At 41.4% G+C, this 18,549-nt stretch overlaps 1 protein-coding gene across 3 annotated transcripts; it reads right to left on the reverse strand.

The window, feature by feature from the left end:
* Positions 1 to 381: 381 nt before the first annotated feature.
* Positions 382 to 16,798, reverse strand: LOC140208529 (uncharacterized). Of its 3 annotated transcripts, none has more exons than XM_072277268.1 (3): positions 15,685 to 16,798; positions 1,733 to 9,663; positions 382 to 1,039 (listed from the first exon to the last, which is right to left on the reverse strand). In XM_072277268.1, exon 2 carries the CDS (start codon positions 9,253 to 9,255, stop codon positions 7,462 to 7,464), a length of 1,794 nt encoding a protein of 597 aa, XP_072133369.1. In that variant the 5' UTR covers positions 9,256 to 9,663; positions 15,685 to 16,798; the 3' UTR covers positions 382 to 1,039; positions 1,733 to 7,461. The 3 variants fall into 3 exon arrangements, with proteins under 3 accessions (XP_072133369.1, XP_072133371.1, XP_072133370.1); XM_072277270.1 differs by having other exon boundaries at positions 385 to 1,039; positions 6,334 to 9,663; XM_072277269.1 differs by having other exon boundaries at positions 385 to 1,358; positions 6,334 to 9,663.
* Positions 16,799 to 18,549: the final 1,751 nt, after the last annotated feature.

The raw sequence follows: 18,549 nt of genomic DNA on the forward strand, positions 1-18,549 counted from the left end.
ACTCAGAGCCTGGACTGACACCAACCTACTGTCTTGTTTATTATTTATTGTAATGCCTGCACTGTTTTGTGCACCTTATGCAGTCCTCAGTAGGTCTGGAGTCTCGTGTAATTTTGTGTTTTTTTACGTAGTTCAGTGTAATTTTTGTATTGTTCATGTAGCACCATGGTCCTGAAAAACATTGTCTCGTTTTTACTGTGTATGGTACCAGCAGTTATGGTGGAAATGACAATATACAGTGCCTTGACTTGACTCTGATCCTCCGCACTGCCAAGTCTTACCATTAATGCTATATTCTGCCATCATCTTTGACCTAATACAATGAACCAGCTCACACTTATCTGGGTTGAACTCCATTTGCCTCTTCTCAGCCCAGTTTTGCATCCTATCAATATAGATATAGATAGATAGATATACTTTATTAATCCCGAGGGAAATTTGGTTTCGTTACAGCCGCACCAACCAAGAATAGAGCGTAAATATAGCAATACAAAAAACCCCAACAATCAAACACCAAAATGCAAACTATGCCAGATGGAAAATAATTCCAGGACCAGTCTATCGGCTCAGGGTGTCTGACCCTCCACGGGAGGAGCTGCATGTTCGATGGCCACAGGCAGGTACGACCTCCCGTGCTGCCAAGTGTTGTATCACGGTGGAATGTGGCCGAAGTCCAACAGTAAAAAGTTCAATATCCAGTCTGCAAACACATTCCTCAATCATAATATACCCCGGATTGCACTATCCGTTGTTAGCCAGATCAGTAAGCACCGAACTCCTTCACGCTTACCGCTCTCAGTGCACTTCCGGTCAGCCGGAATGGAATTACCCACCGAACTCCTCTTCTCCAAAAGTCTCTGTTGTCTCGACCCGGTCCTCTTTCCTCGACTTTGTGATCCCCCTCTGTGTGTTTTCCTCCGGATTTCAGCTGGGGTGTCCATCGCTCTGTTCGCTAAGCCGGCCGGTGTTTGCTGGTCCGTGAAATATACAGTGCGACCTTGCTTCTGTCTCGCATGTTGGGATGTAACCATTTCCAGTGCTAAAGAAAACCCAAAGAAAACTCTCTCTACCAGCATGTTAGACAGCGTGCAGCTTCGACGTGTTACCGTGAGAAAAAAAATACAAAAAATAACGGAAATTAAAAAGTAAAAGGAATAGATCGGATTGGCTGTACCAGGCTGCATGCACGACTGGTGCATGTGCAAGATATATCTTCAAGCCAACACTTTAGATAAAATTTTAGTATCAAAATTGAGTAAAGAGATAGGTCTATACGAAGAGCATTTAGTAGGATTCATATTCTTTTTGAGAATGAGCAAAATGGAAGCTCCGTAAAAAGACTCTGGTTGTCTTCCTTCCTGTAAGGGTAGAACATAAATGTGGTATAAGCAAGGAGGAAAAAGCCTAATAAAATTCTCCAGAGAATCCACCGGGTCCTGGGGATTTCCCAGAATGCAATTCTCAAATAGCCTGAGCAATTTCATCCTGGGAAATAGGTTGATCCAATTGCCTACGATCATCTAATGAAAGATTAGGAATATTTAATTGATCTAAAAAATTATTCATTGCAATATTATCATTAACAGAGTCAGATCTATACAATTTAGAATAAAATTCTCTAAAAGTTCATTAATTTCAAGGTGGTCAGTTGTCACGTCCCCATTAATTTTATGTATTTCTTTAATTTGCCGCTTGGCTGAAAATGGCTTCAATTGATTAGCCAGTAGCTTACCAGTTTTATCTCCGTGAATATGAAGTTGACTTCTATCTTTTAAAAGTTGGCTTTCAATTGGATATGTTAAAAGAAGATCATATTTAGTTTTAGTTTCAATACGTCTCTTATATGTTTCAGGATCAGGTACAGAAGCATATTTATGGTCCAGTTGCTTTAACTGATTGGCTAATTCATTTCTTTCTTTGTTAGCTTTTCTAATGATGTTTGCAGTATAAGAAATAATTTGACACCGGATGTACGCTTTAAAAGTATCCCATATAATCAGGCTAGACGCCTCTTCCAACGTATTTTCTTCAAAAATAAAGAGTAATTTGATTCTCCATAATTTTTTTAAAAAATCCTCATCGGATAACAGAGTTGAATTAAATCGCCAAAATCTACTCATGGGGATAGGACCAGGAAGATTTAAAGATAGAATTACAGGAGAGTGGTCAGAGATAGCAATCTCTTTATATTCAATTGATCGAACTAATGGAATCATTTGACTATCAATAAAAATAAAGTCAATCCCGGTATAAGAATGATAGACATGAGAGAAAAAAGAATACTCCCTGTCCGTCAGATGAAGAAATCGCCAAGCATCAACTATACCACATTTAGTTAGAAAAGATTGGATAAACAAAGCTGATTTATTAAGTGTGGCTGGTTTAACAAATGAGTGATCAAATACTGGATCTAACCAGCAGTTAAAATCTCCTCCCATCACAAGGGCGTAAGTACACAAATCTAGCAAATATGAAAATAGACGCTCAAAAAATCCTGGATCATCTACATTGGGGGCATAAACATGAGCAAAAACAATCAACTTACTGTCTAAACTCCCTGATACAATAACAAAACGACCATTAGGGTCCGAAACAACTTTATGCTGAATAAAGGGAACTGTAGTATCTACAAAAAATCGAAACTCCACGGGATTTTGCGTTAAACGAAGAGTAGAATTCCTTACCCTTCCACTCAGTAAAAAAAACGTAAGGTATCACAGCTGTGTATGTGTGTTTCTTGTAAAAAAAAATAATGGGTGCTTTCATTTTTTTAATATAAGCAAACACTTTGTTCCTTTTGGTGGGGTGATTCACCCTTTCACATTCAAACTAAACAGGTGAATATTTCGAACCATTTTAAATACCAATCAACATGTAATTAAAAGATCTGGCCATAAGTTATTAAAACTAGAAAGCAAACCGTAAAGTAAGGTATTGAAACAAACAATCATATATTCAACCCAACACAGCTCCCAGAGAGAAATAGGCCCTACCCCCTCCCCTACCCAAAGCGAGAAAGCTGACCAATAGAAGTACCGGCCCCAAAAAATCCTGTTGACAGAAAGAACTCCAGTCCTGCGATGTCATTATGTCCCTACCAACACACAACATAAAAAGTAAAACAACTTAGTATTTGAAAATGTGAAAGGATCAATTTAAACAAATTCAAAGAAAGCTGTATTAAAAGAAAGCCTCAAAAAGGGATAAAATAAAGTAGTATCAAAAAATATATGACAAAAGACAATATATGAACAGCCAAAACGTAACCTTATTTCAAATTCATATTAACAGAAGAAAAAAACTTGATCAAATAAGAAGTATAACAGTTTTAGAATTCATCCTTCAGAAACTCTTTTGCATCTTCAACTGAATTTATTCTTTTTCGCAATCCGTTCTTCAAAACAATACTCAGACGTGCGGGGAACTGAAGAGATGGTTTATACCCTTTATTATAAAATTCCGACATAACTTCTTTATATTTCATGCGATCAGCCAAAACTTCAGGTGAATAGTCTTCCACAAATCTAACCTTGCAATTTTGGAAATCGATCATTCCTTGTCTCCGGGTATGGTGAATTAAAAGGTCCTTCATACGAAATTCATGAAAGACTAGTCTGATCGATCTGGGTTTCGCCACCAAGGACAATGGCTTCAAAGTCAGAGAGCGAGAAGCTCGATCGAGCTTCAGCTCAGATGTGAATAAAGCAGGGAAAATCTGCTTCAGAAAGTTTGCAAAAAACTTCGAAGGGTCAGCGCATTCAATTGATTCTTCAAGACCCAGGATTCGCAAGTTATTTCTCCTATTTTTATTTTCGAGACTGATGATCCTTCTCAGCATTTTATCATTGGATAAAGATAACTCTTTGCAGAGTTTAATTGTATCTTCAGTGTCCTCTTCAAGTATCATTAGCTTCGCAGTATTCTCCTGAATTTGGTTCTCATGCTCAAATAAAGTTCGCTGAATTGTATCCAATTTGCTGTTAAGCCGTTGAAACTCTTCACAGAATTCCTACTTTTGCCGTTTAAGTAAGTCACTGATTGAATCCAAAGTGACTGCGGATTCATCTTCTGTTTCTCTTTCTTTTGCAAACGCTTTGGTTCTTTTCCCAGCCACAGTAAAGCAGTATTGAAGTTTTATAATAAGGTTTCAAAAAAAAAAGACTGGTAGAGACAATTAAGTAAACAAGGTAGGAGCAATCGAAAAGCGGCCAACAGGGCTCTGACTGCTTCTTATATCTAACATATGCTTCCTTCTTCCACTTGACGAGTTGCCTCGCGTGTTTCGTCAGCCACGGTTCCCTTTTCCGACCATTTTTTCCTTGCCTCAGTGGGACAAACCTATCCTGAACCCAGCACAAGTGGTCCCTAAACTTCCTCCACATTACTTCTGTGCTTTCACCTTTCAACACCTGTTTCCAATTTACTCTCGCTAGTTCCTGCCTCATCCATTCATAGTTAGCCCTTCTCCAGTTAAGCACTTTCCCATTTTGTCTGTTTTTATCCTTTTCCATAGCTATGCTGAAGCTAAGGGAGTTGTGGTCACTCTCACCAAAATGCTCCCCCACCAAGATGTCTGCCACCTGACCAGGTTCATTACCCAGAACTAGATCCAGTATGGCCTCTCCTCTCGTTGAACGGTCCACATACTGTGTCAGGAATCCTTCTTGAACACACCTGACAAATTCAGCCCCATCTATCCCCCTTGCAGTCAGGAGGTGCCAGTCAATATGAGGGAAGTTGAAATCACCCATAACTACAACCCTGTATTTCCTGCACCATTCTAAAATCTGCCTGCTTATCTGCTCCTCGATGTCCCGAGGGCTATTTGGGGGCCTATAGACCACTCCCGGCACAGTGATTGATCCCTTCCTATTTGTGACTTCCACCCACACCGACTCAGTGGACACCCCCTCTGCAGCGACCTCCCTTCCTACAGCTGTGATACTATCCCTGATCAGTAATGCTACTCCCCCCCTTTTCTACCTCCCATCCTATTCCTTTTAAAACACCTAAACCCCGGTACCTGCATCAGCCAATCCTGCCCTTCCTCCAGCCAAGTTTCAGTAACGGCCACAACATCGTAGTTCCACGTACTGATCCATTTTCTAAGTTCATCCCCTTTATTCCTAATACTCCTGGCATTGAAATAGACACACTTCAACCCCTCGAACTGGCTACATGTATGTTTTGTCCCCTGCCTGCCCTTCCTCAGCAACTCAGAACACATAGCATCATGCCCTTGTCCTTCTACCCTCATCTCTGCACTCACATTCTGATTCCCACCCCCCTGACAAACTAGTTTAAACCCTCCCCAACAGCTCCAGCAAACCTGCCCACCAGGATATTGGTTCCTTTCCAGTTCAGGTGCAGCCCGTCCTTGTTGTACAGGTCAGACCTTCCCCAGAAGAGATCCCAATGCTCCAGAAATCTGAACCCCTGCCCCCTGCACCAACTCTTCAGCCACGCATTCAACTGCCATGACTTCCTGTTCCTACCCTCTCTGTCTCGTGGCACAGGCAGCAATCCTGAGATTACCACCCTTGAGGTCCTGCTTTTTAACTTTTTTCCTAACTCCCAATATTCTTACGCTCCAAAGAATAAAGACCTAATTTGTTCAACCTTTTGCTGTAACTTAGGAGATGAAATCCAGGCAACATTTTAGTAAATCTCCTCTGTACTCTCTCAATTTTATTGACATCTTTCCTATAATTCAGTGATCAGAACTGTATACAATACTCCAAATTTGGCCTTACCAATGCCTTGTACAATTTCAACATTACATCCCAACTCCTATACTCAATGCTCTGATTTATAAAGGCCAGCATACCAAAAGCTTTCTTCACCACCCTATCCAAACGAGACTCCACCTTCAGGGAACTATGCACCATTACTCCTAGATCCCTCTGTTCTACTGCATTCTTCAATGCCCTACCATTTACCATGTATGCCCTATTTTGATCACTCCTACCAAAATGCAGCACCTCACATTTATCAGCATTAAACTCCTTCTGCCATCTTTCAGCCCACTCTTCTAAGTGGTCTAAATCCTGTCTGCAAGCTTTGAAAATATTCTTCATTATCCACAACTCCACCTATCTCAGTATCATCTAATACTTACTCATCCAATTTACCACCCCATCATCCAGATCATTAATATATATGACAAACAACATTGGACCTAGTACAGATCCCTGAGGTTTAGTCATCAGAGACAATTGTGCTGTCCCTCACTTCCCACATCCTACAATCAGAGCACTGGACTGTCCTATCTACTGCCTCCATTACCAACTCCTAAGTTAATCAAAATAATTAAAGAAACATACCCAGCCTTACCTTACTGGGAGCAAGCTCGTCCTCTGCCTCTTCTCGCCGAAACCTCTCGAGCCAAAGCCTCAAAGCTCCACTCCTTCACTGGCCCACTCACTCACTGGCCGCTCCGCTTCAGCTACCCCTCTTTTTACTTGTTTGTTGAGCTTCTCAATTTACAATTGCCCAATCAAATTGCTTGGTCCCCTGACCTTGATTGCCCAATCAGCTGCATTCTGAGCTGTTCAAATTTTGATTGACATGATTGCACAATCCAACTGCCAGAACCTCTCGAGCCAAAGCCTCAAAGCTCCACTCCTTCACTGGCCGCTCTCCACTCCAGTCCATATAAAACTCCAGTCCCAATAAAGGTGAATATGCAGCAGAAGAAACTCCTCCCATGCTCAGTGACCAGGGTGCAGACTGGGTGTGGTGAGCAGCAGCAATAATTGCAGAGTTCAGCACCAACAGTCACTCTCAAAATTGCATTCAGCAACGGTGATGGACAAATATCCAGCAAGCAGCTTATTGAAACATTCCAGTACTATGTCACAAGTGTAACATGCTGTGAGGTTTCACTGCTAATGGAATGGCCTCTCTGCAATGCATCACTGCTGAGGTAACGGTTTCTCTGTAGCAGCAATGTTTAGGTTACGACTAGAGACAACAGGGTTTTGGAACGCAGGGCTATCCAATGAGAGAAATGTTGTTCTTTCTTGGGAGTCTGGAAGAGAGATTTTTGCAGTCTTTTGCCGGGGAGCGATGAGAAGACATGAATGGAGAGATTGGGCCTTTCTTCTTCATTATTTTTTTTACTCGTTCTATAGTCAAAGTAAGAAACTATAAAGCCCAAACGTTTAATCACAGATTATGTACCGTTTGTTTTCTCAGGGTACTGATTTGTAACAGGGAACACATCAAGCAGCATCCACCCAAACAAGATTTCTTAAGACTGGCCGGGCTGGGGGGGGGCTATCACCCCCTATATTAAGCTGCCAGTCAAAGTGAGAGTTACATCAGGTTAGAATACTGAGTGAATCGCTTCCCACATTCACAGCTGTCGAACGGCCTCTCCCCACTGTCAACCCAATGATGCACATTCGGTGCAGAGTGCTCAGAGAATCTCCTCCCAAAGTCTGAGCAGCTGATCGACCTCTACTCGGTGTGAACTCGCTGGTGTTTCTGTAGATTCGATGACCGAGTGAATCCCTTCCCACACACTGAGCAGCTGAATGGCCTCTCCCCTGTGTGAACACGCTGGTGTCTCTGTAGATGAGATGACCGAGTGAATCCCTTCCCACAGTCTCGGCAGGTGAACGGCCTCTCTCCAGTGTGAACTCGCTGGTGCATCAGTAGTTGAGATGACGAAGTGAATCCTTTTCCACAGTCTGAGCAGGTGAACGGCCTCTCTCCAGTGTGAACGTGCTGATGTACCTTCAGTTGATATGACTTAGTGAATCCCTTCCCACAGACTGAGCAGGTGAACGGCCTCTCCCCAGTATGAACTGACTGGTGTGCCTGTAGTTCAGTTGACCAAGTGAATCCCTTCCCACAGACTGAGCAGGTGAACGGCCACTCCCCAGTATGAACTGACCGGTGTGCCTGTAGTTCGGATGCCTGAGTAAATCCTTTCCCACAATCTGAGCAGGTGAACGGCCGCTCCCCACTGTGAACTCGCTCGTGTCTCTGTAGGGTGCATGACTGAGTGAATCCCTTCCCACAGACAGAGCAGGTGTACGGCCGCTCCCCACTGTGAACTCGCTGGTGTGCCATTAGGGCGGGTGACTGAGTGAATCCCTTCCCACAGTCTGAGCAGGTGAACGGCCTCTCCCCAGTGTGAACTCGCTGATGTACCTTCAGTTGGGATGAGGAAGTAAATCCCTTCCCACAGTGCAAGCAGGTGAACGGCCTCTCCCCAGTGTGAACTCGCCTATGTGCCTTCAGTTGGGATGAGCAAGTGAATCCCTTCCCACAGTCTGAGCAGGTGAATGGCCGCTCTCCAGTATGAACTCGCTGGTGTACCTTCAGTTCAGATGACTGACTGAATCCCTTCCCGCAGTTCGAGCAGGTGAACGGCCGTTCCCCGGTGTGAACTCGCTGGTGTACCTTCAGTTCAGATGACTGAGTGAATCCCTTCCCGCAGTTTGAGCAGGTGAATGGCCTCTCCCCAGTGTGAACAGACGAGTGTACTTGCAGGTGGGATGATCGAGTGAATCCCTTCCCACACACTGAGCAAGTGAATGGCCTCTCCCCAGTGTGAACTCGCTGATGTACCTTCAGTTGGGATGAGCAAGTGAATCCCTTCCCACAGTCTGAGCAGGTGAATGGCCTCTCTCCAGTATGAACTAGCTGATGCACCTTCAGTTGGTATGAGCAAGTGAATCCCTTCCCGCAGTCTGAGCAGATAAACGGCCTCTCCCCGGTGTGAACTCGCTGATGTACCTTCAGGTGGGATGAGCAAGTGAATCTATTCCCACACATTGAGCAGGTGAACGGCCTCTCCCCAGTGTGAACAGACCAGTGTGCTTGTAGGTGGGATGGCCGAGTGAATCGCTTCCCACACACTGTGCAGGTGAATGGCCTCTCCCCAGTGTGAATTCGCTGGTGTCTCTGTAGATGAGATGACCGAGTGAATCTCTTCCCACAGTCTGGGCAGGTGAACGGCCTCTCCCCAGTGTGAACTCGCTGATGTACCTTCAATTGGGATGACAAAGTGAATCCCTTCCCACAGTCGGAGCAGGTGAACGGCCTCTCCCCAGTGTGAACTCGCTGATGTACCTTCAGTTGGGATGACAAAGTGAATCCCTTCCCACAGTCGGAGCAGGTGAATGGCCTCTCCCCAGTGTGTACTGACTGGTGCCTCAGTAGGTGAGATGATTTAGTAAATCCCTTCCCACAGTCCGAGCAGGTGTACAACCTCTCCCTAGTGTGAACTTGCTGGTGAGCCATTAGGTCAGATGACCGAGTGTATTCTTCCCCACAAATTCAGCAGCTGACCAGCCTCTGCCCAGGGTGAACCGACTGGTGTGTCCACAGGTGGGATGACCGACTGAATCCCTTCTCACACACAGAACAGGTGAATGGCCTTGTCCCAGTGTGAACTTGCTGATGTACCTTCAGTTGAGATGACCGACTGAATCCATTCCCACTGACTGAGCAGGTGAACGTGTAGGTCCTTGTGTAAAATGACGGGCGTGCCAGTCTGTCAGATGATCGAGTGAATCCCTCGTCACAGTCCGAGCACAAAGGATGATCAAGTGAATCCCTTGCTCCACTTCTTAAATATCCGGCTAGAGACAGCAAAACTGGCTTGCTGTGTTCGAGATTCCCATAGACAAATTCCTTGTCATTTTTAACCTGTAAAAATATTTACAAAATCCATCAATGGGTGTAAGACAGTATTTCAGATGAGATCACTTGAGTTGTCAAGGTGTGATCTGGCATCACACTATTACAGTGAGGTTCAATCCAAGTTCGAGAGAGAAATCATCTTCTAACTGGGCACAGTGCTGGTATCTAGAATGACCAACATATTCTCTGATACTGTTCCTGTCTCGATAACAATGGGAATTTCTGCCATCTCCAATCTGTGACCTGGCTCAGTTTGACTCTGTCTATTCGTATTATTCCCTGTTCCCACTGAGCTGCATGGATGACTGGTAGGAACTGAAACACTCTCACACAAATAGCTGGCAGTGCATTCCACGCACCCAGCACTCTCTGTGTAAAAAACTTACCCCTGTCATCCCCTCGGTATCTATTTCAAAGCACCTTAAAACTATACCCCCTCGTGTTAGCCATTTCAGCCCTAGGAAAAAACCTCTGGCGATCCACACGATCAATGCCCCTCATCATTTTATACACCTAAAAAAGGCTCTAAACATAAACAAGGAAATTATACATTGCCTTGAGGATTTGTTAAAAGTGTACAAAATTATGACGGTATAGATAGGGTAATTGCAAACAGCTTTTTCCACTGAGGTTGGGTGGGATGATGACCAGAGGTCATGGGTAAGTGGGGAAGGTGAAAATTTAATGGGAACATTTGGAAAATCTCTTTATTGAAATGGTTGTGAGAGTGTGGAATGAGATGCCAGCACAAGTGGTGAATGTGAGCTCGGTTTCACCATTTAAAAGAAGTTCGGATGGGAGCCTGGATGGTAGGGGTATGGAGGGTGTTACATACCTCAAGGAGATGTGATTTTTTTTGTGAGAACGATGTAATGCTCTTTTGGAGGTCACCTGATGTAATTTTCCCGCCGATGTGAGGTCACGTGAGGACATTTTCACCATGGGTATATAAGGGAAGACCTCAGATGACGCAGTTAGTTTTTAGTTTTTAGTTTTCCAGCTAGAACGTGCGTCTGTGTCTCCGTTTCTATTGCGTATTTGTTTTTATGACGCAGTTTCATTTTTAAAACGGCATGTTACGTTCTGTTTGAAGGTACAATAGTGCTGGACTGGAAATTTTTGCTAGATGTGTTGATGTACCTTTTTCCAGCAGTATTGGAGAGTGAAGACTTTTTCGAAGTACAGGACCCGAAGGACTAAGAGAAATCAGGAATGTTTGGCAGCTTAATAAATGATCGACCTTATTGAGTCTTTGTTGAAGGAGTAGCGACCTGCATCGAAGATAACTCATACCAAAAGAGCAAGGTAGTTCATGCAAGGTGCTCTCTAGAATTTATGGTCTGTTGTTTTAAGCCGTTTATTTCCTGCATCATGAATCCTTTGGTCAGAACAAACAGGAAAGTCGTGTCAATGAAGAAGTCCTTCTCCAGAGAAGTCTCTCCCAATTGAATGTATAAATCTGTTGGACTTTCGAATTTACCATTTTAAGAACCGTATTTGACTTTACCACTTTATGTACTGTTTTCACATTTAACGCTTTAAGAACCAGTGCCAAGTGACGATTTGTTGAACGGCTGCATAACTTCCGGTTAAGGTTTTTGTTTGTTTTTATATTGTTTATCCGTGTTTAATAAATGTTTGGTTGTTTTCCTATAACCTGTCTCGATTGATATTCATTGTTGCTGGTTACATAACATAATTTGTGGGGGCTCAGCCAGGAGATGTTCCGATTTTGAGGTTAAGTGCTGATAATTGCCATTCTGATTTGGAAAAGGAAAATACCCGATTTTTTTGAGTTGGATTGGTGTGTGAGTGGTATTCGGCAACAATGAATATTAACGAGTTTATGGACATGCCTGACTCGGTGTCTTTAGTGAATGCAAAAAAACCTGAGGTATTGGAGATTGCGAGGAGGTTGGATATTAAAGGAATTACAAAGAATACCACAAAGGCTTTAATACAAAGAAAATCGCTGAGCATTATATTAATTTGAAAACTTTTGATGATGAGGTGTTAGATAGGTTTCCAATGACTAATCTGGAAATGCAGTTGCACCTTGAACAGTTGACGTTTGAAAGATTTAAAGTGGAAATGGCCAAAAGAGAGGCTAATTAAAAAAGGGCATTTGAAGAAAGGGAAGCTGAAAACCGGAGGAAATTTGAGTTTGAGATGGAGAAATTAAGGATGGGAAATCAGTCTTCTGGTTCTAAGAAACAGTTTATTGCTAGTCGTGAGGTTATTTTGGCTCCTCCATTTAATGAAGCTGAAGTGGACAAATATTTCCAGCATTTCGAAACCGATGCACTGAGTTTAAAGTGGCCGAAAGAGCAATGGCCGCGTGATGTTACGGAGTGTAATTAAAGGCAAGGCACAACAAGTTTATACAGCTTTAAATGCTGATCAAGCACTGGATTATGATACTGTTAAACAGCATATATTAAAGGCATATGAGTTGGTTCCGGAAGCGTATAGAGAAAGATACAGAAATTTGAAGAAATCTGTGGAAAAAACTTATGTAGAATTTGCCTATGAGAAATCTATGTGTTTTGAGAGATGGGTTTCCTCTAAAAATGTGAATGGGGAGTTTAATACATTAAAAGAGTTGATTTTACTGGAGGAATTTAAAAGAAGCATTCCTGTTGAAGTGAGAACATACTTAAATGAAAGGGACATTGCTACATTGCAGGAGATTGCTAAATTAGCTGATGAATATGCTTTAATTCATAAGAATAAATTTTCTGCAGGTAAAATTTTTAAAAGGAAAAATAGCACAGAGAGTCAATGTAAACCAGAAATTAAACCTGAAGTGAGTGAGAAAAGTAAGGATGAAGGGAGACATGTGAAGGAAAGACATTTTTGGTATTATTTGTAATTATTGTAAGAAACCTGGACATGTAATAGCTAATTGCTTTTGATTGAAAAAGAAAGAGAAAGAAGCCGACCCAGATGCTTGTGTGCAGCATATTGAAACACCTTTAAATTCACAGGGTTTAGAAAACATTAATGAAGATGTGTCAGAGTCTGACCAAGTTAAGAGGGGATATGAAACTTTTATAACAGAAGGATTTGTATCCTTGAAAGAAGGATCTAATTCAGTACCAATAAGAATACTTAGAGATACTGGAGCTTCTCAATCACTAATATTAGACAGTGTGCTAAAATCTGAAGTCTGACTAAAGTCTGACATTGTGAGGTAAATTATATAAGAGGAGTTGGGAGTGCCCTCATGCCAGGACATTTGCATAGAGTAAATTTAAGGTCAGGATTAGTTACAGGGATTGTTAAAGTAGGGCTACAATCCAGTTTAACTGTGAATGATGTTTCTCTTTTGTTATGGAATGATTTAGCATGTGGACAAGTTTTTCCTGAAGTGCATTTGAAAATAAATTCAAATTCTGAGGAACCACAGAGGGAATCTAACACAGATTCTTCCTGTGTTGTAACAAGAGCTATGGCTAAAAAGACTGATGTACAGGATGAGGTTGTTACCCATGACAGTTCAACTCAAGATTCGAATTTTGAGGATGTATCAGAAACTTTCTTACCTACGTTATTTGATCAGGATTTTGGTGGTAAGTCTGACCAGGAAGATTTGTCTTTATCTCGGAAGGAGATGATAGCAGAAGAACAAGCTCTTTCAGATAGTGAAATTGAAAAAGTACCAGTGGGATATTATTTTGAAAAGGGACTATTAATGAGAAAGTGGAGAGCACCTACAATTCCTGCTAGTGAGGAATGGGAGGTTAATCATCGGGTAGTAGTTCCTAAAGTTTATCGAAATGAGGTTTTAACTATGGCTGATAGTATTCCTTTGGGTGGTCATCTAGGTGTAAAGAAAACTATGAACAAAGTTTCTAAACATTTTTATTGGCCTAGTTTAAGACAAGGTGTAGCGACATTTTGCAGAACGTCCCATACATGTCAAATTGTGGGTAAACCTAATCAGGTTACTCCAGTGGCCCCACTGCAACCAATTCCAGTACTTGGTGAGCCGTTCTCAAAAATCATTGTAGACTGTGTAGGTCCTTTGCCAAAAACTAAACCTGGACATCAATATTTGTTAACTATTATGTGCACAGCGTCTAGGTTTCCAGAGGCAGTACCTCTTAGGAATATAACAGCCAAAACTGTGACAAAGGGTCTTATAGTTTTTTTTACTTATTTTGGGTTGCCTAAGGAAATACAACCGGATCAAGGTAGTCATTGTATGTCTGGATTGTTTCAGCAAATAGTTTATAAACTGGGAGCAAAACAGATTATCTCATCAGCCTATCATCCAAAATCACAAGGAGCCTTGGAGAGATTTCATTCTACATTAAAAACTATGATTAGGACATATTGTGTGGAAAATGAAAAAGACTGGAATGAAGGTATACATTTACTACTTTTTGCAGTATGAGAGGCAGTACAGGAATCATTAGGTTTTAGTCCTTTTGAACTTGTGGTTGGGCATAGAGTTTGAGGACCTTTGGCCTTGTTGAAAGAACAGTGGATTAATAAAGAGGTACACACTAGTTTGCTAGATTATGTTTTTTTTTAATTTAAAGAAAGATTATATAAAGCTTGTAGCTTGGCAAAGGAAATTTTAAATTAGCTCAAGAGAAGATGAAGACTTGGTATGATAAGGAAGCTAGGATGAGGTCATTTAAGCCTGGAGATAAGGTGTTGGTTCTTTTCCCAGTGCAAACGAACCCATTACAAGCTAAATTTCATGGTCCTTATGAGATTAAATCTAAGGTAAATGATGTAGATTACGTGATAAAAACCCCAGATCGGAGAAAGACAACACAGCTGTGTCATATAAATATGATAAAACCATATTAAGAGAGAGACTGCTGCTATGACTATTGTGATCAATAATGAGTCTGATCTTGATAAAACCTTAAGGGATGATTCATCTGAAACTCATTTTAAACTCAACATTATTTCAGCCACGTTACCAAATTCAAAAATTCTAGAAAATATTTATGGAAAATTAGCTTATTTACAGCCAGAGCAGAGACAGCAGATGAAACAGTTAATTTTTAAATACAGAGATTTATTTCCAGATGTTCCTAGAACAGCCACTGTAGCTACAGTTGATGTAGATGTTGAGATGCAAAACCCATAAAACAACATCCGTATCGAATGAACAGGGAAAAATGTGAACTTGCCAAATAAGAAATTAAGTATATGTTAGAGAATGATATTATTAGACACTCTAATTTGAATTGGAGTTCACTGTGCATTATGGTGCCTAAGCCAGATAATAGTATTAGGTTTTGTACAGATTACAGGAAGGTGAATGCTGTGACAAAAACTGATGCATATCCAATCCCTAGGGTAGATGATTGTGTGGATAAAGTTGGACAAGCCAAATTCCTTACAAAGATTGATTTGTTAAGAGCTTATTGGTGTGTTCCATTGACAGATAGAGGTAGAGAGATTTCAGTATTGGTAACCCCATCTGGGTTATATGAATATAATGTTCTTCCATTTGGGATGAAGAATGCACCAGGTACATTTCAGAGGATGATTAATAGCATGATTCAGGGATTAAAAGATACAGATGCCTATATTGATGATTTAGTTACAGGAAATAATACGTGGAAAGCACATATTACTGCGGTGGGGAAATTATTTGACAGACTTTCAAAAGCTAACTTAACTATTAACTTAGCTAACAGTGAATTTGGTCAGGCCACTGTGACCGTTAAGGAAAAGGGTTAAGGAAATTAAACTTCAATTTAGTAACACAGTTCAATGTTACAGGAGTACAATATTCTGATCACTCATATTAAGGGTAAAGACATTGTGATCACTGATCGTTTATCTAGATGTTAAATGTACAATGAAAAATTGTTTTTATGGAGTGGTATTTTAAAATTTGTAACACTCCTACTGTATATTAGTTTGTAAAGTGCTGAAAGATAAGACTGTATATATTGTGTATGTTGTAAGTTTTATACCTTTGTATAAATTGTTAATTGTTAAAATTTTGTTCTTTGAGAGACCAATATGTTTATTTTGGAGGAAGGTGTTACATACCTCAAGGAGATCTGTGATTCTTTTTTTGTGAGAATGATGTAATGGTCTTCTGGAGGTCACCTGATGTAATTTTCCCGCTGATGTGAGGTCACATGGGGACACGTGCACCACGGGTATATAAGGGAAGACCTCAGTTGACGCAGTTAGATTTTAGTTTTTAGTTTTCCAGCTAGAACGTGCGTCTGTGTCTCCGTCTCTGTTGCATATTTGTTTTTATGACACAGTTTCATTTTTAAAAAGGAGTGTTACTTTCTGTTGCAAGGTACAACAGAGCTGGATTGGCAATTTTTGCTAGATGCACTGATGTACCTTTTTCCAGCAGTACTGGAGAGTGAAAACTTCATCGAAATACAGGATACGAAGGATTAAGAGAAGTTGGGAATGTTCGGCAGTTTAATAAAGGATCGACCTTATTGAGTCTTCGTTGAAGGAGTAGCGACCTGCATCAAAGATAACTCATACCAAAAGAGCAAGGTAGTTCATGCAAGGTGCTCTCTAGAATTGACGGTCAGTTGTCTTAAGCCGTTTATTTCCTGCATCGTGAATCCTTTGGTCAGAACAAACTGGAAAGTCGTGTCAATGAAGAAATCCTTCTCCAGAGAAGTCTCTCCCAATTGAATGTATAAATCTGTCGGACTTTAGAATTTACCATTTTAAGAACCGTATTTGACTTTACCGTTTTAAGAACTATTTTCGCATTTAACGCTTTAAGAACCAGTGCTGAGTGATGATTTGTTGAACGGCTGCATAGCGGTTAACTTTCAGTTAAGGTTTTTGTTTGTTTTTATATTGCTTATCTCTGTTTAATAAATGTTTGGTTGTTTTTATATAACCTGTCTCGATTGATATTCATTGTTGCCAGTTACGTAACAAGGGCAATGGTCCCGGTGCAGGTAGTTGCATTAGACAGCTTAAATGCTATTTCAGCATTGACCAGATGGGCCAAATAGCCTGTTTGTGTACTGAACCTCTCCATGTTTCTATGACAGAGAAGCTGGATAAACATGTTTGGAAGGGAAAAGGTAGGAGTGACAACGGAGCAGCAATGGGAGGAGTTCGGGAGCTGAGTGATCGATACATCCCAAAGAAGTGGAAGCATTGGAAAGGCAGAAGGACACAACCGTGGCTGAAATGAGAAGCCACAGCCAACATAAAAGCCAAAGAAAGGGCAAAAACAGAACAAAAACTATTGGGAAGCTTTTAGAAACCAACAGAAGACGACAAAAAAAAATGTCAAATGAGCTCAGGGCGTGGAATTATGATACTGTAGTCCTGAGCCTTGGTTGTACCACAACAGAGGAACAAAATATCCCGGGCCTCAATATCGCTTGAAAACCAAGTTTCCCTGCACCAGTTACCCTTCAACTTTTATTTTGGCAGGCACATACAAACTCTACACCTTCAAACTTCACTTCTGAAGGCCTCCCACTTACCAAGTACTCCTTTGCCAGAAAACAGCCTGTCCCAAACCACACTTGTCAGATCCTTTCTGAGACCTTCAGAATTGACCCTTCTCCAATTTAGAATCTCAACCCGTGGTCCAGACCGCTTTTTTTCCATTTTTACTTTGAATCTCATGGCATTATGATCACTAATTTATGTCACCAGCCCTGGATCATTTACTAACAGATTATTGGACACTCCTACATCAGGAATTCTGCATACTGAATAAGAGCACATTTGACAAACTCTACCCCATCTAGTCCTTTCACAGTATGGGAGTCCCAGTCAATATATGGAAAATTAAAATCACTTACTGAATCAACCTTTGTTTCTTGGCATTGTCCTTGATCTCTGTAGAAATTTGTTCCTCTAAATCCTTCAGACTATTGGGTGCAACCAAGTCCCAATAATGACTACAATATCATAATTTTCTGTCCTGAGCTCATCTGGATTTCCTACGATGCCTCTTGCATTGTGATATACACAGCTCAGCATATTCATCGCTCCATGCTCAACCATTTGATTGCTGACTCTACCGGAGGTCTGAACAACATCTGACTGGTGTCAAGAAAACAAACTCTCCCTCATTGTCACAAAAACAAAGGAGCAGATTGTGGACAACAGGAGGAATGGAGACAGGCTAAGCCCTATTGACATCAGTGGATCTGGGGTTGAGAGGGTGAACAGCTTTTAAGTTCCTCGGCATAAACATCACCAAGGATCTCACATGGTCTCTACATACCGGCTGTGTTATGAAAAGAGCACACCAGCACTTCCTTCACCTCAGATGGTTGAAGAAGTTTGGGATGGGGCCCCAAATCCTAAGAACTTTCTACTGGAACACAATTGAGAGCATCCTGACTGGCTGCATCACTGCCTGGTATGGGAACTGTACTTCCCTTAATCGCAGGACCCTGCAGAGTGTGGTGTGGACAGCCCAGCTCATCTGTAGATGTGAACTTCCCACTATTCAGGACATTTACAGAGACAGGTGTGTAAAAAGGGCCCAAAGGATATTGGAGACCCAATTCACCACAACCACAAACTGTTCCTGCTGCTACCATCCAGGAAATGGTAACACAGCAAAAGGACCAACAGGCTCCGGGACATCATCTTCCACCAGACCATCAGACTGATTAATTCATGCTGATACAATTGCATTTCCACATTACATTGCCTGTTCTATGTACAAACTATTTATTATAAATTACTATAAATTACACATTGCACATTTAGAGGGAGACGTAATGTAAAGATTACTCCTCCTCATGCATATTAAGGGTGTACTGTATGTAATGAAGTCAATTCAATTCACCCTCTCCACTACTTGTTCTGTCATTCTGGCTCCCATTCCCCCTTCAAATTATTTTAACCACAACACCCCTCTCCCCACACTAGCACTACCAAGCCTTACCACTGGGA

Source organism: Mobula birostris, chromosome 13, assembly GCF_030028105.1.
Source record: "Mobula birostris isolate sMobBir1 chromosome 13, sMobBir1.hap1, whole genome shotgun sequence".
Classification (NCBI taxonomy): Eukaryota; Metazoa; Chordata; class Chondrichthyes; order Myliobatiformes; family Myliobatidae; genus Mobula; species Mobula birostris.

Coding starts and splice junctions, on each gene's coding strand:
- LOC140208529 (XM_072277268.1), bottom strand. CDS start 9,255: ATGGCTCACCAGCAAGTTCACACTAGGGAGAGGTTGTACACCTGCTCG.